The following is a 27,843-nucleotide window of genomic DNA, read 5'->3' as shown; positions in this document are numbered from 1 at the left end:
GGCCCAGGGGTTACCTGCTACCTGTCCCCACTGCCAATAAAGGTGGCACCTGTTTAATGGCCCTGGCTCTTGCTCCGGGGCAAGAAGCTGCTGCCTTCTTGCTGTCTCTTTCTTGGCCAGAGAGAGTCGACCAAGGGTGAGCTGCTCCATGGCGAGCCTCTGCTCCATCAGCCGCCTTGGCAGGAGGAAAGCAGGGGGCGGGGCCCCCTCCAGGCCGAACGAAGGGGCGGCGCCGAGCTAGCGCTGTTGCTCCTGCTGCTGCCGCCGGCTGGCAATTGTTCCAGGAGCCTCGGCGGCCGCCAGAAAGAACAACCAGCCAGCCGAGGAGCAGAGAGAAGGCGGCCACCATGAGCAGCCAGAAGTGCGATGTGGTCGTGATCGGGGCAGGCATCTCAGGTCAGTGGCGGGGCGAGCGCGAAAGCATCTCCGCGCCGGAGGGAGAAGGGGCGTGCGCCTCGCTCGGGGCGTGCCAGGGTTGTCCCCAAGCCAGTCGCTGGGTTATATTTGTTGGGTTAAACTGGCTGGGAAACACTAATATCCCTCGCGGAGACTGGCGAAGCTGCCGGGTGCCCCGTCCCCGCCAGAACACAGACTATGTTGCTCTTTTCTCTGAATGGTTTGATAACGCGCTCTTGCGCAGCAGCCGCCCGGGCAGCCTGTTCCATATCAGACGAGGGGCGCCGGCCGCTCCTTGGAGTCTCCCCCCGTCCCCCGACTGCTCTTTCTCACCAGGGACGATCTGTCTGGCTCCCTCAACAAGGATGGCTGCAGGCTGGGGGTATCCTAGCCTCGCTTAATGCCGGTGGCACCTTATTTTGGCAGAAGCCCTCCCAAGGCCGTGCCCATAATTTCGTGTTTTGTTTTGTGGTACCCAGATGCGTGTCATCTTAGATCCAAAGGGGTCATTGGCAAGGAAGGCTGACTGTCTTGCCCCAGACCCTGATGTGGAAGCACCAAATCAGCGCCTAGGAATGCTTGCCCTGGGCTCCTTTGGGCTCCTTTAATTAATTAAAGGTGATAATGAATTGCATGGTTAGAGTGGAGATCTGGCTAGAAGGGAGACTTTTTGAGGCAGATCCCTTTTGTGTGTTTATTTATTAGCTCCGCTGGAGCTAGTGGATCCATTCTGGTTGCCACCACTAGTAACATGACCCAAATAAATTGCCACTCTTTGTACCCACAGTAGCATCAGTAGTAACACGAGATGGTGATGATGAGATCAAAAGAGGCAGGCAGAAGGAGCAGTGAGGAAAGTACCTCCATGCTACTTCCATAATTCTGTTTTCCTCTTCTCTTAAAGGGAAGCACTAGAGTGAGGAAGAAAAGGCTTATTGAAGGGAAAGGATGGAGAGATGCCTTTAAGGCATTTAAGGAGGGAATGAGGCTTAAAACTTATACACTGTTAAGGGGTAGGGGAAAAAATGGATAGCTGTCTGCTCTTACCTTTACAGAATATTTTTTGGGGGGCTGAGGTGTTCCTGCCTAAAAACTGTAGATTAGGGTGGGGCAGCAATCTGAAGTGAAGCAAGGTATTTTTCTAGGTCAGTCACAGTGCAATCATCTACATGCCTACTCAGAAGTTAATCCCACTAAGTTAAATTGAATTTATTCCCAGCTAAGGGTTCCACCTGGAAGTAGGTCCCATCAAACTCAGTGGTGCTCACGTCTAAGTAGACATGCATAGTACTGCACTGGTAGTGTCACAGTCTTATTACATTTCCAATCTTATTTCTCTCTGTTACAGTAGAGGATGTCTGCTTTTTTAAAAGCAAAAAATTGGTTAGGTCCCCCCGCCCCACCCAGCATTTTGAATTTTCAATATTCTGAGAGCTTTTGCTTTTGGATCTGTTTTATACACTGCTAACCTACCAGCTGGAAATGGTGACAGTTTGCTGATTTGTCTCTGTGTTAGGCTTATATTATTATTTCATATTAGGGTTTGTTACTTTGTAGTCTGCATGATGATGTGCTATAAAACTTCAAGGAACCTGCTTACCTAACGTCATGCATTTACTGTTCTCTAAACTAGAACTGGCCTTTTTTTCTCCATATATTCTATTGCCAATTTGAGCTAAATGCTTTCTACGTACGTAGGCAAAGAGTTGGCTTTTCTTTCTGCCTCTAATATCAGCAGTCACCAAGTCAGAACTTTTAAGTAAAAGGTTGACTTCTGTGGCAAAATCTCCTTAGAAACTTTGTCTACCATTACAGCTCTTTCAAATCTTCTGTATTTCACTTTTGGCATAAATATTGACTATCAAAGCAACAGGTTACCACCTATAACACCTAACACTTTTCTGAAAGCACAAATCCTTTTATTATATTGACTGAAGGAGGCTAGAGGTTTGATATGGGTCGTGAGGGTTAATGAGCAACATCCGACAAAAAAGTCTTTGAAGTTAAGATTTGCAATTTCAGATTTACATGCTCCTATAATGTTCCAGCAGATGCTAAGAGAACAAAAGGATCATTTTTGAAGGTGAATGACAAAGCATAGTATGCACTTTTTCGTTCATTCAACAGCTCTGCTTAGTAGTATCAGGTGCATGTCAGACACTTCAACCCTTGTCCCACTTTAATTCCTCCTACCCCACTATAGTAGGGACGTGGGTGGTGCTGTGGGTTAAAACCACAGAGCCTAGGGCTTGCTGATCAGAAGGTCGGCAGTTTGAATCTCCACAACGGGGTGAGCTCCTGTTGCTCGGTCCCTGCTCCTGCCAACCTAGCAGTTCGAAAGCATGTCAAAGTGCAAGTAGATAAATAGGTACTGCTCCGGCGGGAAGGTAAACGGCGTTTTCGTGTGCTGCTCTGGTTCGCCAGAAGTGGCTTAGTCATGCTGGCCACATGACCCGGAAACTGTACACCGGCTCCCTCAGCCAATAAAGTGAGATGAGCGCCCCAACCCGAGTCGGCCACGACTGGACCTAATGGTCAGGGGTCCCTTTACCTTTACCCCACTCTAGTAGACTTTGGCTGCATTGCACACCATTAATTCAAAGCACATTTAAAGTACATGCTTACCCCCAATGAATCCTCAGAACTGTAATTTACCCTTCACAGAGCAACAATTCCCAGCACCCTTAACAAACTACTGTTCCCAGGATTATTTTTTTGAGGGGGGGGGATAATGTGCTTTTAATGCCTGCTGGTGTATTCAGCCTTTATGCTCTGAAGACCTGCCTGAGGCAGTAGCAGGCAGGATGTTCAGAGGTGATGGGAATGGCTTGAAAGAGTTAAATGTATATTGGAGGCTTAAAACCTTTAGGTTTGATTAAAGTGTATTGGGGCAACTTTCTCTCTCTTACTGTTTTCATAGAATGGCCATTTAGACCAGTCCCCTGCAATGCATAAATCTTTTGCTCATGACCCTGAGATTAAGAGTCTCACGCTCTACTGACTGAGCTATGGGAAGGGATGAGAAATAGAGGAAACATGGATGCATGAGCTGTTGAAAAAGTTTAGTTGGGGGACTGCACCACAATCTTACTTCAACTTATATTGTATTTGTGTTTGTTGAACCAGCTGCCATGCATCCAGACAGCAAGAACAAGCTAGCCATGTGCTCATATCCTGATATGCCTTTAAGGGAAGGATGTTTACTCACTGAACCGAGGCAAAAAGAAAAAGTCCAGGAAGCTTTCAGTAGATGGTAATCATTCACATCATTCTGGGTGAAGAGTAACTGCTGGACTGTTGTGAAGGAAATTGAAAAGTGTGTGTTTTTCCTCATAGATTAGGTACATTCTTCTTTTTGGCAATCACTCATAGCCGAGTAAGATTGTCTTCCATAATCACGGTTTTAACAATGGTGACAGTGGAGGCCATTTCTGGATCCACACATCCTTCCACAATGGGGCCATTGGTTACCGGGCGGGAGTTGATCACGGTGTGGATTTGCCAAGCGTGCCTTCCTCTTAGCACATTTCTCCCTTGCGTCCTGAGTCTGAGTGTCTTCAAAGCCCATGACACCTTTGGTAAAGGCTGTTCTCCAATTGGAGTGCTTGCAGGCCAGTATTTCCCAGTTGTCGGTGTTTATACTACATTTTTTTAGATTTGCCTTGAGAGAGTCTTTAAACCTCTTTTGTTGACCACCAGCATTATGCTTTCCATTTTTAAGTTCAGAATAGAGTAGTTGCTTTGGAAGACGATCATCAGGCATCCACACAACATGACCAGTCCAACGAAACAGATGTTGAAGAATCATTGCTTCAACACTGGTGATCTTTGCTTCATCCAGTACACTGATATTAGTTTGCCTGTCTTCCCAAGAGATGTCCCAACCATCCTAAATATCTTCACAGAAGCTTATGAAAAGCTTGGTCTGTCGCTCAACATCCAAAAAACCAAAGTGCTGCACTAACAAGTACAAAATAAGCCCTCTGTAGCACCACAAATCCAACTCAATGGTGTAACGTTGGGAAATGCCGATCACTTCTCCTACCTAGGCAGTTATCGTTCCACAAGGGTCAACACTGATGCCAAAATCCATCATTGCCTGAGCTCTGTGAGTGCAGCTTTCTCCCGATTGAAGTGCAGAGTGTTTGAGGACCGGGACATTCACAGGGAAACCAAAATGCTTATTTACAAAGCTATTGTACTACCAACTTTACTGTATGCTTGTGAAACATGGACCACTTACAAACGCCATCTCCAGCTTCTCGAAATTAGGTACATATTTACTTCCCAGTATAAGGGACCTAATGTTTTGACTTTGGCTATTCCAAAAATAATGTGAGAAAAAAACATTTTCTAAGCAAATTGTCCCTTTGGCTCAGGACATACAGATTCCCAGGCATGAATATCATCAGATGTCTTTTATCATTCAGTGTGGGAAGAGGAACTTAGCATTTAACTTTCCTAAAACCCTTTTGTAGTGTAATATATATTTTGGAAAGTAGATGTATCTGACTCTAATGCTGACATTTCTCTCTCAAAGAATGGACTTAATAAGCTTCAGTCACCAGAAGCATGCTGGGCAACTCTGTCATTATTAAAACCACCTAAATTTAAGACTGATTTCGGGTTTTCAACTCAAAGCTTCAGGTAACCTTAAACGTACTCAATACAGCAAATAGAACCTTGCACAATGTTGAAAGTGGCTTTGTGCTCTGCCAAAACATCCTCACAGTGTTATCTGCTGGTGCTGTTAGGTGACTGCAAGGTAGCTAGGAAACATGTTGGAAGGACCTACGAAGGACCTGTACTTAAATGTGTGGAGAGAAGCCATGGTTCCCTGCCCATTTCCAGGTTTAGCCTTCTTTCAAAAATAGAGTTCAGTTCATGGCTCTGGCTGCAGCCTGATGGTGAGGGCAACTTTCCAGTTATTGCTGGCCTCCAACTCCCATCAGCCTCAGCTAAGAGGCCGGAATGTTTTGAGTTGCAGTCCAAGTAATATCTGAAGGGCATAAGCTTGAGGAAGGCTGATGTGAGCTGTGAAACTCATTTGTGTACTGAGTGGTGGGTGGGTGTGTTCAAATAGCACCAACTCTGTTCACAGGAGAGAGCACTTCTCTAATTCATGAACCTCCCAGTGTATTCCTAGACCACAGCCTTCCTTCCTTCCTTCCTTCCTTCCAGAAAGAAAACTGGATATAACTGGGTGAGATGTCCCGCTACCACTAATTAATCTTTACATATTATAACAGGGCGGTTGCATTCTTATCATCTTATTGGGCCATGAATATAAATTTGTTAGTGATCTGAGACAGATTTTAAGCAGCACACCAGGACCTGAGAGAGACAGAGTGATGTCTGATTTCTGTTTCCATCCAAGGCTGCAGCTATGGGGGAAGGAAGGCCCTCTTGGGGTGTTAATGCTGCGAACCCCTCCATTGTAGGCTCAGGTTGTCTAGATGTGTAAATAAACCATGTATCCTTAAAAACACCACAGTCCACATAGAACACTGTTGTTCCAGAGTTCTCAACTACCGCATGACTTTAGTTAAAAACAGAGATAATTTAGGACCCCAAAACAATCTGTCAAAGTTAAAAAAATGAAATGAAGAATCAAAGGCGTGTGAAACTGTTCAGTTGAGCAATTTCAGTGCTACCTTATTAACAGAATTTTGCTGACTGACAGTGAGTAAGAACAGAGATCAAAGTATCTGATGCCAAGTTCAATATCTCAGCTGAAACCCAGTAATCAGATTGTTTATATTATGCTGACTGCTCTAATGATCCCAATGCTATTAAATCCAATTTTCAGGCAAAGTAATGCAATAAAGCAGAATGTTGGGGCTTTGAAAGGAGATCTAAGCTTGGGGAAATTATAACAGGACAGTTGCATTCTTATCACCTTATTGGGCCATAAATATAAATCTGTCAGCATTTTTAATGGCTACTGTTCAAAGGCTGACATTGCATTTTGAAGGCAAAACTCCAGGTAACATTAAACTTGCTCAATACAGCAAATAGAGCCTTCACAATGTTTGTGCACTGTGTAAACACCCTCACACTATTATCACTTTGTGCTGTTAGGTAAGGTAGCCAGGCAACATTTTTGAAAGATTTAGTTGCTGCATTCTCTTTACAAATAATTCATAAGAGTATTTCTTTAACAAAATGAACTGTTCTTGTCACCTTCCCCAGAGAGAGAGAGAGCACTGTGATTGGGAACAAGGACCCTTCTAACCCTTGGATCCAGCAAGTGTTAAACTATAAGTGAGGCTAGCTTCTTGGTGAGGCAGTCAGCTGGGTGATGAGCCATTAAGGGGAGCAAAGGAAAGGGCCTCTGTGTGAGATGGCATATGAGTGGGGCCTTCCATCAACTCGTGGATAGTTAGAAGGACAAAGGCAGAGTTGAGAACAGAGAGTATCAGTGATTTGAGGCAGAATTTAAGCAGCACACTAGGAACTGAGAGAGACAGTGTGATGTTTGATTTCTGTTTGAATCCAAGGTTGCAGCTATGGGGGAAGCAAGGCCTGCTTGGGGTGTCAATGCTGCAAACAGTTGTATATATGTGTAAATAAACCATGTATCCTAAAAACACCACAGTCTCCACTGTGCTTCATTCTATGGGAAACAAGAACAAGGGAGATTGTGGTAGCATACACACACACACACACACACACACACACACACACACACACACCTTCCTCCAACTGGTCATGGGTAACAGACTGCTTCTGAACTGTGGGGTATCTTTGATTGCTCCCTTGATCTCTGCTTAATTTGCCTTTTCCTTAAGGGTACCGGTGGGTGAGGAAACCTTTCCAGTGCTTGGAATGGAAACTAGGTACGGTAATTATCACTCTGTGGGTAATAAGCTACCCAACAGTTTGCATCAGTTCCAATTATATTGCCATTTATATTGCTGATGTCCAGATTCTGGTAGAAACATTCAATTTTAGGCATCTCTGTGATGTCACAAGTACCCATACTATGAAAATTCACACAACCTCATGTATCTGGTAGTTTCAGAGAGCTCATGCAAGTATGCTGTGTTTTCACTAATGCTGCTAATGTGGCTGTACAAGACTATTTCCTTTAGTGAAAAGCACAGATCAAGCATTCCTGCTGTAGAATATCTATGCAGTATATTAATTTGCCAGCACACCAAGAAGAAGTGTCAAGACGACCAAATGTGGATAAATAGGTTATATTTACTAAATATAACAACTTGCGGATCTGCAAAACAAATTAACTAGTCACATTCAGCCAATGTAACCAAATCAAATTAATTAATTTTGGGCAGGTGTTCATTAATAGAGGGGGCAATTTCTATCCTCATCATCTGGGCAAGTTAACAGCTGCACATTGTGTCCATGCAGCGAGGTTTCCTAATATTCCTCCCTCCCTGCTGCCTGGACCTTGAGTGTAAGAGCCAAACAGGCACACTGTGGCCCATTGACCAGCATTCACCTCACTGTGTCTGCCAGGCCAAAGGGCACCCCACCCTCAGCACCTGCAAGCCATGCCTGACAACAGTGACCAAGGGATGCCCACAACCCAACATGGCCTTAGGTACGTGTTCTGTTCTTTCTGAAATCTTCTCACCTGTCCAGAATACATGCCAACTAACCAAACTGAAGGAACACCACTCTAAGAAACACCACTACAGTGTGGGGTCAGTAAAAAAAGAGAAGACCAGGAGCCAATTACAGTCTCCAAAAAAAATCCTACTCCGCCCCTGGAAAACAGATGACTAGCCTGTAGGCCCACGCTGCAAAATGGAGGGAGGGTGCTGAATAAACAAGAGGGAAGTGTGCAAGGTGGAGTAGGCCTAAATAGCCTGTCACCACCTCTCTCCCCATTGGGCAAAATTGCCCTCAGACCATTGTCCTCCCCTAGGGAGATACCACCTCTCTTCTTTTTCCAGGGGAGGAGGATTGTGGCAAATTCATCCCTGCCATAAATGGCGTGAACGGCATTCTTATTTCATATGGGCACATAGTTTGTCTAGCATCTCTGGTAACTTGTTCTTTTAGATTTGAGCCTCACAGGCCTTCCTTTCTAGCACAGCATTAAGCCCATTCTTGTCTATCACCTGCACTTCCTCTTTATACATGATATCAAGTTTCAGATAAGGCTCTGAATCCAATCTACAGAGTTTGCAGCCTCTGAAGCAGCTGATTAAACAATTTGTGCAACATGCTGTAATTGCCTAAATAGCTCATAATGCTACAATAACAATTTGGTTTCAGCGTTGGGTAGCTGCCAAGGAAATATCTAGTATGACAACTTGCACAATCTCTTTTTGATACAGCTATGAAGGTCAAATTACCTGAAGCAACAGAATACATTCAGGTTTTATGGCAACACATTTCTTATTGTTTTGGAAGAAAAAGCTGTGTTCTCAAAATGGTGCATTGTCTCTGGGCATCTCACCCTCCAATATCTCTGAGGGACGACTAACTAGATATTGTAACCCTGAGCAGTGAAGATAGAAAGTGGCTTAAGTTTTTTTCTTTACCTGTGTGGCCTTTACCACTAAATATCGTGTTCCCTAGACCTATGCAAATGTTTGGACTGTTTACACTCTTATACAGTGGTTCTGCTCCTTTCTCCTGGGCTGTGTCCAGAAAGTGGTTTTGGGGGATGAGTGTTCAGACCCCTGGGCTCTCATATGTGGGGTGCCTCAGGGTTTCGTCCTCTCCCCCATGCTTTTTAATATCTATATGAAGCCACTGGGAAAGATCATCGGGGTTTGGGCTGGGTGTTCATCAGTATGCAGATGATATGCAACCGTGCCCCTGAGGGAGCAGGTGCACAGCCTGGGAGTCATTTGGACTCACAGCTGTCTATGGAGGTGCAGGTAAATTCTATGTCCAGGGCAGCTGTCTACCAACTCCATCTGGTATGCAGGCTGAGACCCTACCTGCCCACAGACTGTCTCACCGAAGTGGTGCATGCTCTGGCTATCTCCCACTTGGACTACTGCAATGCGCTCTACGTGGGGCTACCTCTGAAGGTGACCCAGAAGCTGCAACTAATCCAGAATGCGGCAGCTAGACTGGTGACTGGGAGTGGCCGTGAAGACCATATAGCACTGGTCCTGAAAAACCTACATTGGCTCCCAGTACGTTTCCGAGCACAATTCAAAGTGTTGGTACTGACCTTTAAAGCCCTAAACGGCCTCAGCCCAGTAGACCTGAAGGAGCGTCTCCACCCCCCTTGTTCAGTCCAGACACTGAGGTCCAGCACCGAGGGCCTTCTGGCGGTTCCCTCACTGCGAGAAGTGAGGTTACAGGGAACCAGGCAGTGGGCCATCTCTGTAGTGGTGCCCACCCTGTGGAACGCCCTCCCATCAAGGAAATAAACAACTATCTAACTTTTAGAAGACATCTGAAGGCAGCCCTCTTTAGGGAAGTTTTTAATGTTTGAAGTTTTATTCTGTTTTTAATGTTCTGTTGAAAGCCACTCAGAGTGGCTGGGGAAACTCAGCCAGATGGGCAGGGTAGAAATAAATAATAATAATAATAATAATAATAATAATAATAATAATAATTATTATTATTATTATTATTATTATTATTATTATTATTATTATTATTATTATTATTATTATTGAAAACAGGCTCTGCCTCCAACATACACCATGTTCAGTTGAATGTCTGCATGGACTCTACATACTTAATACCGAATGTGCCATAGACATTGACCAGGACAATCTACATAGAACACTGTTTTTCCAGAGTTCCCATCTACTGCATGACTTTAGTTCAACACAGAGACAATTTAGAACCCCAAAACAATCTGTCAAAGTTAGAGTTGTGTACTGAGTGGTGGCTGGGTTTGTTCAAATAGCACCAACTCTGTTCACAGGAGAGCACTTCTCTAATTCATGAACCTCCCAGTGTATTCCTAGACCACAGCCTTCCTTCCTTCCAGAAAGAAAACTGGATATAACTGGGTGAGATAATTAATTGCCACTAATTACCACTAATTAATCTTTAAATATTATAACAGGGCGGTTGCATTCTTATCATCTTATTGGGCCATGAATATAAATTTGTCAGTGATCTGAGACAGAATTTAAGCAGCACACCAGACCTGAGAGAGACAGAGTGATGTCTGATTTCTGTTTCCATCCAAGGCTGCAGCTATGGGGGAAGCAAGGCCCTCTTGGGGTGTTAATGCTGCGAACCCCTCCATTGTAGGCTCAGGTTGTCTAGATGTGTAAATAAACCATGTATCCTTAAAAACACCACAGTCCACATAGAACACTGTTGTTCCAGAGTTCTCAACTACTGCATGACTTTAGTTAAACACAGAGATAATTTACGACCCCAAAACAATCTGTCAAAGTTAAAAAAACGAAATGAAGAATCAAAGGCGTGTGAAACTGTTCAGTTGAGCAATTTCAGTGCTACCTTATTAACAGAATTTTGCTGACTGACAGTGAGTAAGAACAGAGATCAAAGTACTTGATGCCAAGTTCAATATCTCAGCTGAAACTCAGTAATCAGATTGTTTATATTGTGCTGACTGTTCTAATGACCCCAATGCTATTAAATCCAAGTTTCAGGCAAAGTAATGCAATAAGCAGAATGTTGAGGCTTTGAAAGGAGATCTAAGCTTGGGGAAATTGCTTTCTAGCTGTGAACAAAAGAGGCTTACCCTCTCTAGTTCCTTCATTGTGCATCACATAATTTTTTGTTTGTCTCTGTATATTCTAGTGAACTGCAAAGTTTATTGTGCTTATGCTTTCAAGAAAGTGCTTGACTTGCAAGTTAGCCTGCAAATAAAAAGGGTCTGATTTGATCATGGACTAAACTGATCTGAACTCAAAGAAAAAACAGCTGCATGGGGCTGGCCTATCCACTTCCCGAAAGCGGCATTTGTTAAGTATGCTAATGAGGGTGCCTCATAAGTAAGTAACACAGGGTGTCATCCTACTCAATCATACTCTGAATAGACCTATTGAAATTAATGGACAAAACTAACTTAGGTTCATTAATTAAAGCAGGTCAGTCCTATATGGAGTACATACATTGGGCTGCATTTAACTAAGCTTTACTAATAGTAGGACTCATTGAAGTAACTAACCTTAGTTGCTCTTATCCATTACTTTCAATGCGACTACTCTGACTATGACCTATTCTGAATAGTTGCAAAAATATCTGTGACCAGCCTTACCAAACAGGTACCAGTAATTGTAGCTGAACACAAACTAGTTTCCCAGTGCATATCTAAAGTGGGTACATTACCTAATTGGACATAAACTCAATGGCTCCACAGTCAATGGTTATTTGATGATCAATTATTGTGCTTTCTGTGGTTTGACTATGTAAAGCTTTTCACCACTGTGGTAATTGTGAGAGTGTAGCTTCCCAGTTCACCTTAATTTTTAGAGGTGTTCTTAATGTCTCACTTGAGCAGCCGATATTCTGCTAAGTATGATTTAGTTGTGAAATTACTTCAGAGTTCCAAATTAGGCTTGAAGTGGCTGTTCTCTAGAGTACTTAGGAGAGAAAACAATCTGGAGGAAAGTCTTCTGCGTGAAACTGTCTTTTAACGTTTCGAGACATTTAAGTGTTGTATACTGTCTGACTGCGCTTTTTAGAAAACACTTCTATTTTTATCTGTGGGCAAAACTTGGATGTTCAGAACAAGCTGGGGGACACACACACACACAAATGAACTTCCTCCCACACTTGCTTAGCATCTCCTTGGCTGTCCCTGTGTGCTCCCCTTTCCTTGGAGAAGTGAATGCATTACACATGTAGGGACAGAAAGCAGACAGATTTCCTTACAGAGGTAGATGCCTGGGAGCCATTTCTGACCTTCTCAAGAAGCGTGGGAAGAGGAAGGACCACTGGTTTGTATTCTCCTCCCCCCCCCAGGCTGCTTTGGAAAGTATGAAGCATCTCTGTGACTCTGACCTTGGATGGTTTGGAAAGATGAAATTCCAGACAGGCTCTTAATCCAAGGGGGGGGGGGAGAGGAACTGCTTGTTCTTGGCCCCAAAATCAAGCATCTTAGTTGTTGCAAATGGTTGTTAGTCTAATTCATTAATGTCCCAGTCTTTGGGGCTCATGCTTGGAAAGCTGCTTCTAAAAGTGCCATTCAGCATGCCTTTTGATGCCTTCCTTGACTTCATTTCACCACCTGTTTGGGGTTGGTGAAGGAGTTTGCAGCCACCAATAGGTCACAGATGCTAAGAATAAGGCCCTGTGGCATAACAGAAGAAGCTGGTTTGGGATGAGCCATGGAGCTCATTAAGCCATGGAGGCAAATGGGCAAGCAAAAGGCGCAGAGAGGAAACTTCCAATCAAAGGGATGGATGGAGAAGATGATTGTTGAGTTAAAATTGTAGAAAATATTGGCCATGGGAATGAATGGATATTGTCAGATCACATGTGTATATACTTCACTAACCAAACCTTCTGTCAAGTTCCCTTCGTATACAGCAATATCACTTACAGTTCATATTTTATAACTGCACAAAGTTCATCTTTAAAGGTGAGCCTAACTGAGAGAACCCGTGTAATGTTCATCTTATTTTATCTTTCTGGTGTTTTGGGTAGATAAATGATTGAATCTAAAATTCTGATTGATGAAAGATGAACCACCAGGAATCCAACAGGCCAAAATCTGAGCTTGGTTAATAATTATGATTGCTGACATTTCAGTCAGACAGTAATTTGAATACAGATTATTCTGTGATAGGGAAGCAGTCTTTGCAGATTAAATTTCCATTGTAAAAGCCCTTAGAAGCCAGTCTTTAAGGGGATGCAATTTTATAGCAGGTTGCCATAGTTACTTATGAAGGCTTACTGCATTTCCCTTGCTTCACCTCTGTCTAAATGTTGCAGTGCCCTTTGTGCAAATAAGATCAATCCTTGTCAATTCTTAGTTGTTTTTACTAATTTTGCTACCACTGCAACTCTTGGAGAAATTTGAGTTAAAGCTGCTGAGTTGCCGCAGGGCACACAATGGCTAAATTCGGACATCATGCCAAGCCATGGTTTACTGTGCAAAATATGGATCTATAGGGTAATGCAATGAAGAAAGTAACATTTTGTAGCACTGGAACTGGAACTAACAAAAATAAAAGCTGTTAAGAGAGTATGCAGTGAGATACTGCATAGAACTTCAGCACAGAATATTTTTATGTGATTGCTTCACTGTTCTTCATAAAATTGCATGTTTAACTTCCATTTGTGGAACTGAAGCTGAGAGAGGTATTCTCAATATATTGCTAAATATCAACCATAAAACAAGAAAAAATATGCCAGAGAGCATGTGCCCTATTATTGTGTATGTGTGAAAATATTATTAGGGTTAGGTATGGGAGATGCTTTTAGTTTCCTGCCATGTAATATATTAGAATGATTATTCTCCTTCAAATGGATAAGAAAGGTGGCATAGCTAGGAAGTGCTCTCATTTGTCACGCTGCATCATTGGAGTCCAAAGACCTTCCCAAGCCCTTGCCCTGAATTATGTACAATAAGGGCATAAGAAGAGCCTGCAAGATCAGGCCAAGGTCCCATATAGTCCAGCATTCTGTTCTCACAGTGGCCAATGAGATGCCCATGCAAAAGCCTGTAAGCAGGACGTGAGTGAGACAATGATGTATTCTCAAGTGAACACCATCTGATGAACAATTGACTATGTCCATCCATGGCAATAGCATTCCAGATTCCATAATGGCATTTTAACACTGGCTAAGGAGCACTTCACTATTCAGTCTTTGTAACTGGGTGGTTTAAACCTCTGAAATATTTAATGAAATCCATTTTCAAGGTTGACTCTTATTTCATGTAGCTATGAGTACTTTGCGTGGTGGAGGCAGCGTAATGCATCCTTCTGTTTGCTCTTTAGGTCTGTCAGCAGCCAAGTTGCTGTTTGACTCAGGATTGAGTGTTGTGGTCCTGGAAGCCCGTGACAGGGTTGGAGGCAGAACATTCACGGTCAGAGTAAGTATTCCTGTCTTACCTCTTTTATTCATTCATTCACAAAGCATCACAAAATGATGCTCAAATTGGCTCACAACAAAGAAAACAATAATGCATTTCAAAATCAAACATTGCAAACTATTTCATAATAACATAATAAAACAGCAACACAATAGCAAATATTGCAACTCCAAAAAACATTGCAGTACTGTATAGCAACATTACATTAACAGTGTTACACCTCCTGGCAAACAGCAAAAATAACAAGAGAGTCTTAACACTGTTTCCTGGTCCTAGAAACCCCAGTCCCGTGATGTTGTTCACAGTTCCCCTTTTGCAGTAGCTTCTTACAAGGCTTCCAGCGGCAGGAGGTGGGGTAGCTGAAAACTCCTCTCCCATGGTGTTTTTTATTACATTTGTATCACAACTTTCTTTCCATCATGGAAGGTGTGGTACATAGGGTTCCATGGCAGTCTCCCACCAAAATGCTAGCCAGGCTTGTACCCAGTTCGCATCAACAGGTTTCTGCACCACAAGCCTTCAGCCCATGTACTGCATTGCTGCAGAAATTGTGTGTATGTATGTATATGTGTATGTATTGTGTGTATGTGTGTGTGTGTGTGTGTGTGTGTGTGATATATGACAAACTCTTTTTCCATCAACATTAAAAAATATTTTCATCCCATGGCACAGAATTGAGGGCAAAAATGGAGAATCACAAGTTTTGTCTGATAGCCATTTGCCAAGAATGTTTCCTTTGTTCCCTTCTCTGCCAGAATAAGCATGTCAAATATGTGGACCTGGGAGGGGCATACGTGGGGCCAACACAAAACCGTGTCTTGCGACTATCTAAGGAGCTGGGACTAGAGACCTATAAAGTGAATGAAGTAGAACATCTCATTCACCATGTCAAGGTATGACTAGAACTTTTTTCTGAATGTGTATGTTTTTGGAATTAGGATGGTGGCTCATAACATCTTTATTGGAATCCCTAAATAGGATAAAGATCAATGTTTAAGCCTAACTGGGGTTATGTATAATCATTCTTTCTGCAAGAAGTTGGGAGTTTGACTGGATCAAGTGATCTAATCTGATTGTGGAATCAAAATAATTTGATGGGTTATTGCAGTATTAAATAATATCATTAACTGTAGTGATACCCTGTTGGAATTTGATCAGGTATATACTCAAGATGCAGAATTAAGCAATGAGGTGGCTGTTATTTCCTGGGTTTTGAAGTGTTTAATGCCTTCTAAAGAGATATGCAAAATTCTGTTAGATGCAGAATTTCAGGCAGTTCAAACATGCTGGCATAATCTAGTTGGGATATTTACAGTAAAGGGTAGCAATATTTATCTTATTATTTTAAGTGTCCCTTCCCCTCAGTGCTGTGAAAGTGTAGCTTCCCAGTAGCAGCTCTGCTGTATCTGAGAGAGTCTTGGAAGAAAACCTAATTGGTCTTTTCTTAGATGAATGCCCAGTGGCAGACCTGGTTATACTGGGAGATTTTAATGTCTGGATAGCTTTCTAATTATGTCTCAAAGGCCATCTCAGCATATAATGCTAAATGATTTAGCATGGGCCAGCATGATTACTATATTACAAATTCAGATTCATTTTCTTGAATGGGGAAAGGTTAGGGTTGATGATGACGACCGCCTGGACCATTTTACCTGTATGTCAGATAAGGGCGGAAATATTAATCATCATGTTATTACATTACATTGTATTTGGCAGTATCTCACTAACTTTTACAGTTGCAATAAGAGCAGATAGTGATCATCCTTGAACGGAAATGGTTTATAAACCCTCTGGCTTCCCAGATATTGCAAATGTGCCCAAGGTAGAAGTAGACAGATGGACTCACGTTTGAACTGGTCATTCACTTTTGCATTGGGTGTTCAGACCTGTGGTTGGAGCAGAATGCTTGCTGTAAGGAAGGAATATTGAATCTAGATCTTGTGCATCAAAGAAGCAACAGCAGCCTGCAAATATGGTGGGCAAGTTCAAAATTCAAAATGTGAAGTTCAGCCGTCCATTTGCCCCCAAATAGCTCTTTCATTCATGTTCCTGTTTCTTACTCTACTGCCTAACCTGCACATTTCTCTTAGTCCCATTGTGTCTAGGTCTGGTGTCCCTTGGCTCCCCTTCCTTTTAGTCTGGCCCACAAAACTACTTCTCTTCCTAGGACCTGTGGGTCAGTATTTAATCCCAGGCAGGCAGACAACTTTCCATTCTGACAGTTTAGTTCTCTGAGCAGTTGGAATATTTGTGAACATTCGAGCCAATTGGTATCTGAGGCTTTGCTGCCTTGAGTACAATCCAGTATAGATTAGGTTATAGCAGTTCTTTCCTTTAGGTGGAATGACAAAAGCTAAATATCACTCAAAGTAACAAACAAAACAGTGTCTACCAAAAGGTCAATATATGTTGATAGGAGCAAAGAGTTATTAAGGAGAACTATGACCAGTCTATGTTTTCCAAGCAAAAACCACTATAACATACATAATGGCATATTACAGGTAAAATGTTTGTTTAAGTAAATGTTCTATGCATACCCCAGAGCATTTAAGTACATTTACCATTTAAGCTCCATCATTACCACATCAGCAGGCCAGGAATTACTGGCTTGGTAATACTACGTGTAGGCCCACCGACATGTAGCAAGTGCATGATGGGATATGTGTGGGATGTTAAGCATTCTACATGGGGCTGGCTTTATGTGTTTTGGCCCTTAAGTGATGTTTTATTGGTGTACTAATCAATAAATATGAGACAAATTATTGCTCTAGTGTTGTTTGCTAACTGGCACCAAGGCATTGTAATCAATGGATTGCACCTAGGAGATGTGGGCTTCATTTCTAGTTCAGATATGAGAGTGTCATTCACCATATTAAGCTTACTTTACATCTGTATAACTGGAATAATAATTACCTTATTTATTTTTAAAAATAACAAGGGTTTTGCAGGATTTTGCATACCTGCAAAATGTTTTTTCTTAAAAAAAAAAGTTTAGGGGTACTCTCATTTTGACTCAAGAAAATCACCATTTTATAGTTCAAATCCGGGAAAATAAATACAGTAAATGGACAAAACTTCAAAGATCCACAAAATGTTTAGGGGTATGCGTACCCCCGTGTACCCACAGAGAAAAGTACTGCCTGTCTGACGATCCAATATGGGAATGATGTCATACTTTCAGATTAAAACATTAGTGGGTGCCTTTGCAAGAAATGTAAAGGATTCACCTCAACGTTATCTTTAAAAGTTTTAATGAGGGTCATGTAAAACCAGTTCCATTTTTCCGGGGGTATTCAAGGGTATGCAACCAGCACCTTTCCCCCCATATGTTAAAATGTGGCACTCACTGTAATGACTTCATGGTGGGTACCAGTACTATTTTTCTCATTAAAAAGCACTGTATAAAAATCTTTCTGTTTCTTTTCTGATGGTGAATACATGAGAGTTGATTAAGTTCACTAACTGAGGTGCTTCTTAATTCAAGGGGTATGAATTACTTCTAATACCAATTAACAAAATAATTTCAGACCAGGATGGACTGTATGTTAGAAAATAATTATTATGCTATGGAATAAGCAACTGAGGGGAGGCAAATAGGAGGGTCCACTGCGATTTTTCTTAAGAGATTATTCTCTCTCTCCCTCTCATTCACACCCACCCCACACACAACACATTTTTTTATTCAGAGAAGGCTCCTTCAGATAATTAAAATGTACATAGTGGGGTGTATGTGGCAAGACGTTTGTGTCACTCAACTAATGAAGTCATGGTCCCTATCCAGTGGGAGGAGCTTGTGATGGTGATATTCACGCAACCACATTCTGCTCTGCCCTCACAGGAATCCTAGTGGGGAGAAATAATCAAGCGACAAAGCATTGGGGGGAAGATACCTAGTTCCAATGCAACAAATAAGTTACAGCTGCACAATTGTTTTTATAAGACTGACCTTCTGGGTATGGTATGCTTGGGTATGGTGTATCTGTGTTCTTGCTTAGCCCATTGTAGTGTGGAGAAGATGGGCTACTCTGGTCGCAGTATTTAGATTTGGAAAACTTATTTGCAGAGGGTTGGACTATGATGATTCTGTGCTGGAGATGTGGCCTATGTAGTTGTAAATAAATTCATACATCACAAAACGGCATAAGTCACCAGTGGGCTCCTCCAAAGGAAACCAAATGCAGGCAATTACTTGCTGCTCATAGAAGTGGGGTGAGGAAAGCAATATAATTTTACATACACTTTCATGAATATGAATAGGGCATGTGGTAGTCTGGGGACTTTTGAAATAAAAATATGGGTTTTTTGCCTTCTGCACCTCAATCACTTCAAAATGTATTCTTCAACAGGTGATGAATATCTTATCTGCAAACATGTATATATTTCTTAATTAAGAGGGTAGGTTATTATTTTCTCTAAGTTTCCTCTTCTCTTCCTCTTTTGGTTCCCATAAAATATTAACCAAAGCCACAAATCTGTCTCTATGTAAAGTGCATAGCCTACCTTCTTCCTTGGCTCTAACCATTGAATTACAACTTTGCAAGGCTCTCTCAAGCCTTGTTCATTTTCATTCCTGCTCTGGAACTGTTTATTAAAATGTTGTTTGCTGTCTTCTTGTTTATGAATAAAATATGCAAAGCAGCTGGAGCATTCAGACTTAATTAGCCCCAAAGTACGTGATTGCTGTATTGGAACACATTCAATTTTGTGGCATCTCTTTTATGGCTGGAAATACATGTGTAAGAGTTAAATACTCTGATTTATTCTCATCCTTGACATGCTCCACAAAATAAATGGCCATTTCCATGTGCAGAGATCAGAGTAGAACAGCTTAAATGGATTTTAAATGACTGGGTGAAATTGCTTTCGTTTTTCATTTTCAAACTTTTCTTTGGAGACCTGTTCTAATTAAAGCATAAACATTAGAGTCAAGATGACTTAAGATGTTGTCATCCTTCTCAGGTTTTCCCCAGCCACTGGAACATGGGCTAAGGCCTTGTCTAAAAGCTGAAAATAAGAGCATATAAAAAGAATTATGCAGGATCCGACCAGAGCCCCATCCTGTCCCCACAGTGGCCAAACAGATATCAGAAAGAGCTTCCCTACTTGATACTCAGGTATTCAGAGGCACAACGATATGAGAGGTAGTAAAGGTAAAGGTAAAGGTACCACTGACTGTTAGGCCCAGTCACAGACGACTCTGGGCTTGCGCACTCATCTCGCTTTACTGGCCGAGGGAGCTGGCGTTTGTCCGCAGACAGCTTCCGGGTCATGTGGCCAGCATGACTAAGCCGCTTCTAGCAGAGCTGTGCACAGAAACACCGTTTACCTTCCCGCTGGAACGGTACCTATTTATCTACTTGCACTTGACGTGCTTTTGAACTGCTAGGTGGGCAGGCACTGGGACCGAGCAACAGGAGCTCACCATGTCGCGGGGATTCGAACTGCTGACCTTCCGATCGGCAAGCCCTAGGCTCAGTGGTTTAGACCACAGTGCCACCCGCGTCCAGCCATACATCATGAAATAAAAATTTTAAGATGTTCAACCTCATCAGCCCCTCCTCATTTCTGGGAATAGATCACCCACAGGGGCATCTAAGGTGGTTTTCATTCCACAAACTGTGCTAGACAGATAAAATTCTTGTAAGACGTTCCAAGAACTTGTATTTTTTCCAGTAAAGTAGAACATATTATTTCAGGTCATCCAATTTGTCTTTTCCAATACTGTGTACTTTTTCAAGCAGGCCAGGTTTGCTATTCCTTGTCTCCATGGTTTTGCTTTTACTACTTTCCTTTGAATTCAATTTCTAAAGACTTTAAGCTAATAAAAAAATGCATCTGCTTTTTATGTGCTGTATGTACAGTTGATATTTCTAGCCTCTCAGGGGCTTTTCTTAAAGAAATAGCTGCAAAGGCAATGAATTATAACAGCTGCACACTTTACATATGCTGGCTACCTTTCACCAAAGATTATTGTTAAAGACACTAAATAAAATGAGACATAACACTGATCCACAAAATCTCTCCTATCAAATGATTCCTGTTGTGATCAATCTATTAACATTCAAAATCATATTATCTTGCTTGTGTAGCAGTTCATTTCAATTAATTTGCCAGTTTAACTGGACACTTAATCAAATACTTATTAAAATTTGATATTACATGCACACAAGCGGCATAATCTACAATCCAATTAAGACAAAAGCGGGTGGCAGTTTGGCTGTTTTGATGGAAGCAGGGAGGCCAGCTTAGCCTAAATCCTTTTGCACTGACTTACAGTACAGATTTTAGCTAATGTGTCCATTTCTAATGCTATGTCCTTTATGTGCATGCCTTGAATATTTTAAACTAATAAATGAGGCTATCAGCAAAGCTCACTGATGTGTGTTATGAGTTCCTGAATTATTCTGCTTCAGATTTAGCATCCAAACCGGAGAAGAATTCCTGTCTTACCCCCTGCCCAAAGGTCTCCATCCATCCTGCATTCACCAGCAGCAGTGCCAGCAGTTGGAAGTCCTTGGGTCTTTTCCAAGGGCTGTCAGAGAGGCAGACCTCCCTCCTTCACCTTTGCCACAGACAGAGTGTTGCTGAGCTATATGTTAAAGGGAAGTTTGGGGGATATGTAAATAAGTTGGTTTGGAGCATAGGAAGCTGCCTTCTACCAAGTGAAGTCTATCTAGTTAAGTATTGTTGACAACAACTCTTTGAGATTTCAGAGGTCCCTTCCAGCCCTACCTGGAGACGCTGGGGATTGAGCCTGGGACCTTCTGCATGCAAAACAGGTGCTGTACCATGGAGCTATGACCCTTCCCCAAAGGCCTTTAAGGTATAAGGTACGGATTGGCTTAGAGTTTTCCATCTTAGGAAACTGCTTGGCTAGTATGATACAAATCCAAGCTGCGCCTATCATTGCCATTTAGAAAGCTCATCAAAGATGGTCTGTAGGAGTTTCAAGAAGGCCAGTTGAGTAATGGAGGACTTTCTCCTCCTCTTCCAGTGTCAGCTGCAAGTGCCAAAAAGGTGGAGGAGGTGCTCTTGCCCTGGTTGGCTGCCTACATGTATGATTCAAAGAAGAGTTATTTGCATCAACTTGGACAGAATGTGTGTGTTTTTTAATGGCAATCTCAAGGACTTGTTTTGTATATTCATTTGAGAGATCTGTTCTCTAAAACGGATCCTCTGTATTGAATTGCATCTTTTTTTCAATCAAAATAGAGGAAAATAAACAAATGGATTTGAGTGGGTTTTTTCCTTGCTTCTTCTGTTTTGCAGGGCAAATCTTATCCGTTCAAAGGCCCTTTCCCTCCAATGTGGAATCCCATTGCCTATTTGGATTACAACAATTTGTGGAGGACAATGGATGAAATGGGGAAGGAGGTAAACTCCAGCTTATTGTCCTACTGGTGATATCTATCAGAAGCCTTTCATTTGAGCTTCAGTGCCCATAAGCCATGGGTAGGCAAACTAAGGCCCGGGGGCCAGATCCGGCCCAATCGCCTTCTAAAATGGGCCCACGGACGGTTGGGGAATCAGTGTGTTTTTACACGAGTAGAATGTGTCCTTTTATTTAAAATGCATCTCTGGGTTATTCGTGGAGCCTGCCAGGTTTTTTTTAAATGAGCAGAATATGTGCTTTTCTTTAAAATGCACATCTGGGTTATTTGTGGGGCATAGGAATTCGTTCATTATTATTATTTTTCAAAATATAGTCCGGCCCACCATATGGTCTGAAGGACGGTGGACCAGCCCGCTGCTGAAAAAGTTTGCTGACCCCTGCCATAAGCTCTCCATCCTGCTCCAGAATATACTCTTTTCTCTCTCACACCTCTTTGCACTACAAATTTGCCTTTGACCCCTTTCCTGCATTGCTGGGTTGGTATTTTTCTGTTATCTAGAAATGGTCAAGTAACTTGCAGGGAAGCAGACATACAAATCTAATTTCAAGATAAAGAAATAATCAAGATAACCACTTTGAGAGTTTTTTGTAATAAAAACAATCGTGGTATATAAATTTATACAATAAAAATTAACAAACAATAAATACTGCAATCCTATGCAGTATTTATTTGTAGGTCTTTGTTTGTAGGTCTCATTGAACTATGCAGGACTAAATAAATATATAAGCTATAAACAGCATAAGAATTAATTCCAAAAATGCGCAAATAAAGCAAGACAAATAAAAGCCAATCCATTTCATAGTTCTAAATGGCTTATTCCAAAACAAAAAACAAAAACCCAGAATGAGTCTTCACGTTTAGCAATAAATGAATAGGCTCCTATCTCCCTTCTCTTCCTCCAGTGTCCTCTTCCATTTCACCTAACCACAGCTTGATGTTAGGTCTGGACTAGGAAGTTCAGTTAGTTTTTTAAATTATGGTTTATCTGAACAAGCAAGGTCCATAAGATAGGGTTGGAAGTTGGCTTGTTAGGATAAATCAAAGTTCAAACTAAACAGCATTTATCTACTTTGGATATAATGGCAGGCCATGTTCAATTGAAATTGGAGACAATGCTTTTTATCTCTTCCTTGCAGCTGCACCAGAGGTGACTGCCTGTGCCCATTATGCACATGATGCTCAGCTCAGTATTCTATCCATAGCATTGTGTCCATACCTTCTCAATGAGCTATTTTGAACTTATTCCCAAGTAAGGGTATATAACATTGCAGACTTAATAATAATAGGTTATTGTGTGGGGAAACCCAATAAAAAGAGTACAGGACTTAATTAATTTAAAATATGCTATATAGTATTTTAAATTTTTCAAAGACAATCTGTCCAGCCCATTGAACACTGCAGTTTGATATGCAGAATATGTTCCCATAGCACAAAGGCTTTATTTTCTTTTACTAAACTGGGAAGCAGAGGGCTTTGCAGAAGGTAAAAACTCTTTGGTGTCATGGATAAATGAAACTCTTTTGTTTATTTTTCTAGAGAATCCTGTTAGTATTCTGCTTCTAAAGTCTTAAGTAGTCTAGAAGTGAACTAGTATGGCGCTCCTGTGGAGAAAGCAATGGAGCCAGTGACGAGAGTGAATAATTTCTAAACAGATCTGTGGCTTCTTTCTTGAGATGTGACTCTCTTTCTCTCTTAGATTCCCAATGAAGCGCCATGGAAGGCTCCACATGCAGAGGAATGGGACAAAATGACTATGCAAGAATTGATAGACAAAGTGTGCTGGACAAAGTGAGATGCAGTTTTATACATTCCATATTGATAAGCTCAATAGCAATAGTACCTAGAGGAAACACCTCCATCCTAAGTTGAGAAGTAACGCCATCTATTTGCTACAGTAATATTAATCTTTATCATAGTGAATGATGAATTGTGTTCACAGTTGGGAGATACAGTGAAATAATGTGCATGTGGAAATGTGGCTACATTGCTCTGACAGTGTGATCATACAGCATGTCTACTCATGTAAGCTCTGCTGAGTTTAGCAACAGTAAAAAAACAAATAAACAAAACAGACTAGCAGTGGAAAACTCCAAACCCCCAAACAGCAATTCAGAGGACTTCAAATGCTCCTAGAAATTAAACTGTTATCTGCCACCATAAAACTAGCAACAGGGAAATAGATTGGGGTTAAGCAACCCATGGTTTACAAAGTATGATTTTGTACCAACTCCAAGCAGCCTTGGCCAGCATGGACAATGGCGAAGCAACATCGGAAAAGCCACAGCCCATTTTTTAAAAAATATATGGGAGCTGATTCATTTATTTTCTCTTAGCAACTCTGGTCAATTTGTTAGTCCCATTTTCTACCAGAGGTCATTTCTAAGAACTCTTCAGTGACAGCACCACACATCAGTGGTGGGGAGCCTACAAGCCATGGGCTAAGGTGGTCTGCCAGTGTCTCCCTATCTGACCCAGTAGGTGCTCCCAGTTCTTCATGAAAGTTTTAAATTACCTGGTGTCATATGATACCTGGTAATTGACAGATGGGTGGCCCTGCCAGCCTGTCGAAGTGGCTTGTGGAGGGGTGGATCTTGCTCTCCCACTGCCCCTGCTTTAGTGTTAGGCTTTTTTGTTTTTCTGTTTCTGTGTTTGTTTTTCTAGGACTTAACACTTTTGTTTTTGCGGTGAGCATTCCTAAGTTAATGCTCAGCCAGGAGGGTTGTGAGACCTCCCACTCTTCTTCAGCTTCCAGGGGAATGTGGTCTAGAAAAATGAATTAAAACCAATGGTTCCTACACAAACCGAGTCCTATCTCATATTAAGCCCCAGGAAAGACCTTTGGGTGAACCTCATTTCTCTCTCTCTTATTAGAAACCTATCGATGTGCATGTTTCATGTACTTCTATGCATTTGATCTGCCTTTGTGATCAAGATTTATGTTTTTTGAAATGGCTTCCCTTCTCTAGGATGCAATGGAGCTGAAGGGTAATCTCCATTTTTCTTCCATTCTGTTGACAAATTGAACAAATTTGCCTTTATATGGCATAGCATGCTGGAATGAGATGCACGACATATATTAGGTGCCTAGTTAGGTCTGGCAGGCTCTAATGCAGCCAGAAAGCTATGTGTGTTTGATAATTTCCTATAAACTTTACATATTTCAAATGATGAATCCACAAGGGCCATACTACATACAAATAAAATAGAAGGAGCCATCTGTTTCCCTGTATAGTTAATTCTAAAGGCATGGAAGTAAAACCTTCCAGAGACATGGAGTGCGTGCATGCAGTCTCTACCATGGCATGTGTGCACTGATGTTCTAAATGAGTGCTGTGCTAATTTTCTCTCTCATTTTTTAAATGTTCTCTATCAAGTGTTAAGAAATTGCATTCAAAAATAATAAAAACCGAGAGTAGATTTTGGTGAAATTTTCATGGATAGGGTACAGTGTTTTTGATGTGCTTACCTTGCTTTCAAGGTGGCCAATGGGTGGACTTGAGTGTCCTTTCTTTTATTCTGCAAATTATCTCACCAGTAGTCTGCACTCTGCAGCCTGCCCAGGTACCCATGCTTCAATTAAAGCCTAGGGGAACACATCATAAGATAACTCATTCCATGGGGCTTTTCAGATCAGGAATCAGGGGCAGCCAGGGAGGCTGCACAGTGGTGAATAAATGTTTTCTGGAAAGATGCACACACCACTACTCTCTTAAACTATAAGGCATGCTCAAAATCCTACACCCACAGAAATGCTGAACAATGAGGAAGGGAAAAATGACAATTTTCACAGGGAAATAAAACTCTGGAGAAATATTTTGGCACAGCACTAGTTCTGGATTGATTGGAACATGAGAGCCAGAAGTCAAAGGAACATGGGAAGCTGTTTATATCACTGATCCATCTAGCTCAGCATTGTCTACCCCAGGAATAGCCAATCCAGCCCAAAGTGTTGCTGAATTACAACTCCCATCATCCCTGATCATTGGGATCATCATCGTTGTGGCTGTTGGGAGTTATAGTATAACAGCATCGGGAGGACACAACGTTGGCTACTCCTGGTCTATGTTGATTGGCAGCAGCTCTCTAGGGTTGCTCATATCAGTCTTTTCTAGCCTTACCTGGATATTCCCAGGATTGTAAGCATGCCACAGATTGAAAGCATGTGTTGTACCACTAACCTATTTAGGATTGAAGACTCCTGTTACTTAGGACAAAACCCACAGAGCTGCATGTGATGCATGGTGTGCTCAGAGGTGCTTCTGAGGACCCACTTCTGAAATATTGAACAAATATTTGGACATGGGGGAGATTTGGGAGGGTCTTCCAACATTGTGCCAGAAACAGTAGATTGAAAGAAACCAGGACTTATGTGCCCTGCTTTGGTCTGATGTCAGATTCCATGGAGAAGGAGGCAAGGCAGATCAAAACTGGACCATGGACAGCTCCAAGTGAGCAACTTGTTCCAACAAAGGTTGGGAGCGGACTGGGGTCTTTTATGCCTCTGTTTCCAGACTGCTTCCTCCAGGTTCCGCTCCCTTGAGTGAGCTTTACTGATTTAAAGACCCAACCCTCTGGCCTGTGCACAGTCACTTCTCACCTGTTCCATAGTTTCCTTCCTGGTGCATTGCCTGTGCTGCTGGACTGGTGATGTGCACTGGGAGGCAACTGGTGCTTCAGGGTCAGGGGAAGGTGCCCATGAGAGTACTATAGGGAAGTTTCTCTGGGGCCTCCTATCTTCAGCAATCAGCTCTGAGCCCTCCACTGACTCCCCATCTGGTGCCCCTGTAGCCTCTGACTCTGTGTCCAGATCACTGATGGTTACAGTGGTTATAACATTAAGGGGGATTTTGGTATCCTGTCCCCATCCTTTGCCAAGATGGTTTCTTCTTAATTTCTTAAAATACTAAATATTATCAAAACACGAACAAGGGGAAATTTTCGCCTCTAGTCTATTGCTTCCAGTTATGGTTCTCTCATAACAGGATATTAGTCTATATGCCAGGGAAATATTTAATTCACTCCTTTGCTTTTCAAATATCATGGAAATAACTCTCAGCCTTTTTGGGTCACTTATTTATTGCCTTGTTTGTTTGAAGCATCTCAAGAAGGTGAGGAACAGTAACAGATTTATATGTGAAAACATGTGATAAATATAACATGCAATTGCACTGTTGCTATTTCAGTGGTTGATCATTTAGAAATAATACTCTGCTGTCAAAATCATGCACAAAAAGATCAAAATGTCAGGCTTCCCTGGAGGCCAACACTTTCCTTAAGCACAGTGTGCTCTTTCAGGTAGGAACAAATGGGGCATGCTGGTTTCTGGAAAGAACTAATCAGAAAAAAATAACATTGCTTGAATAATATTTTCTCATTGGTTTTCACTTATTTGACATTTTCTTGGCTCCCTTGGTTTATAAAAGAATTAAAATTATAAAGCTGTGGGTTTTTAATAAAAAAAATATTCCCTTCAATACATGAATTATTTGATAGTCTCAAGTGGAATAGTAAACGAAAAGTTCAAAGGACCATTCAACAGGGCATTTATAGCTATGATAGAAATCTTTAGCTGCAGTCCACTGGGGTGTGGGTGTGCATATATATATACACACATATACATACTGTATGTATACATGTACATGTATGCGCGTGCACACACACAGCCATTCAGTAGCTGTTGAACTTAGGACTGCCAAAGTGGAGCATTCCCCCTCCCCATGTTAAAGTGATTAATACCCAAGTCTGGTAAAGTTATTTTGGCACCTGAGGCAGGAAAAACACCTCTTTCCCTCCCTAAAAATTAACTAACCATTTGTTGTCCTCTCATGATGTGCCCTGGAGACAGTGGCATATCTTGTTTTTCTTTAAATACTCAGCAGACATGAATGTAGTCCAGTTCTTACTGGGAAGGCATCTCAGAAGAGGGAAGACTAATCTCACCCTCCCACCATGATTGGAGCTGAGATCCCCCCATTTCATGAAAAGGGAGAATGGAGATATTAGCCACCCCTCCCTGTGCATGCAGTAAGAGCTGTCCAGCAAGAATCCTTCATCTCCACACCTATAATGAAGGTGGGGCAGGGGAGA

The 27,843-nt window shown here is 41.9% G+C and overlaps 1 protein-coding gene across 1 annotated transcript in view; it reads left to right on the top strand.

The window, feature by feature from the left end:
* Window positions 1–250: 250 nt before the first annotated feature.
* LOC308588661 (amine oxidase [flavin-containing] B-like) overlaps window positions 251–27,843 on the top strand; it is a 38,228-nt gene continuing 10,635 nt past the window's right edge. Inside the window, exons 1-5 of the mRNA XM_081197190.1 lie at window positions 251–396; window positions 14,268–14,362; window positions 15,118–15,255; window positions 21,632–21,736; window positions 23,453–23,544. Coding sequence (XP_081053316.1) covers window positions 348–396; window positions 14,268–14,362; window positions 15,118–15,255; window positions 21,632–21,736; window positions 23,453–23,544 — 479 coding nt within the window. The 5' untranslated portion in view covers window positions 251–347. The remainder of the gene's footprint in view (window positions 397–14,267; window positions 14,363–15,117; window positions 15,256–21,631; window positions 21,737–23,452; window positions 23,545–27,843) is intronic.

Source organism: Podarcis bocagei (genome assembly GCF_964188305.1).
Source record: "Podarcis bocagei genome assembly, chromosome: 6".
Lineage (NCBI taxonomy): Eukaryota > Metazoa > Chordata > Lepidosauria > Squamata > Lacertidae > Podarcis > Podarcis bocagei.
The sequence above is the reverse complement of the archived record's forward strand: the minus strand, read 5'-3'. Positions and strand labels throughout refer to the sequence as shown.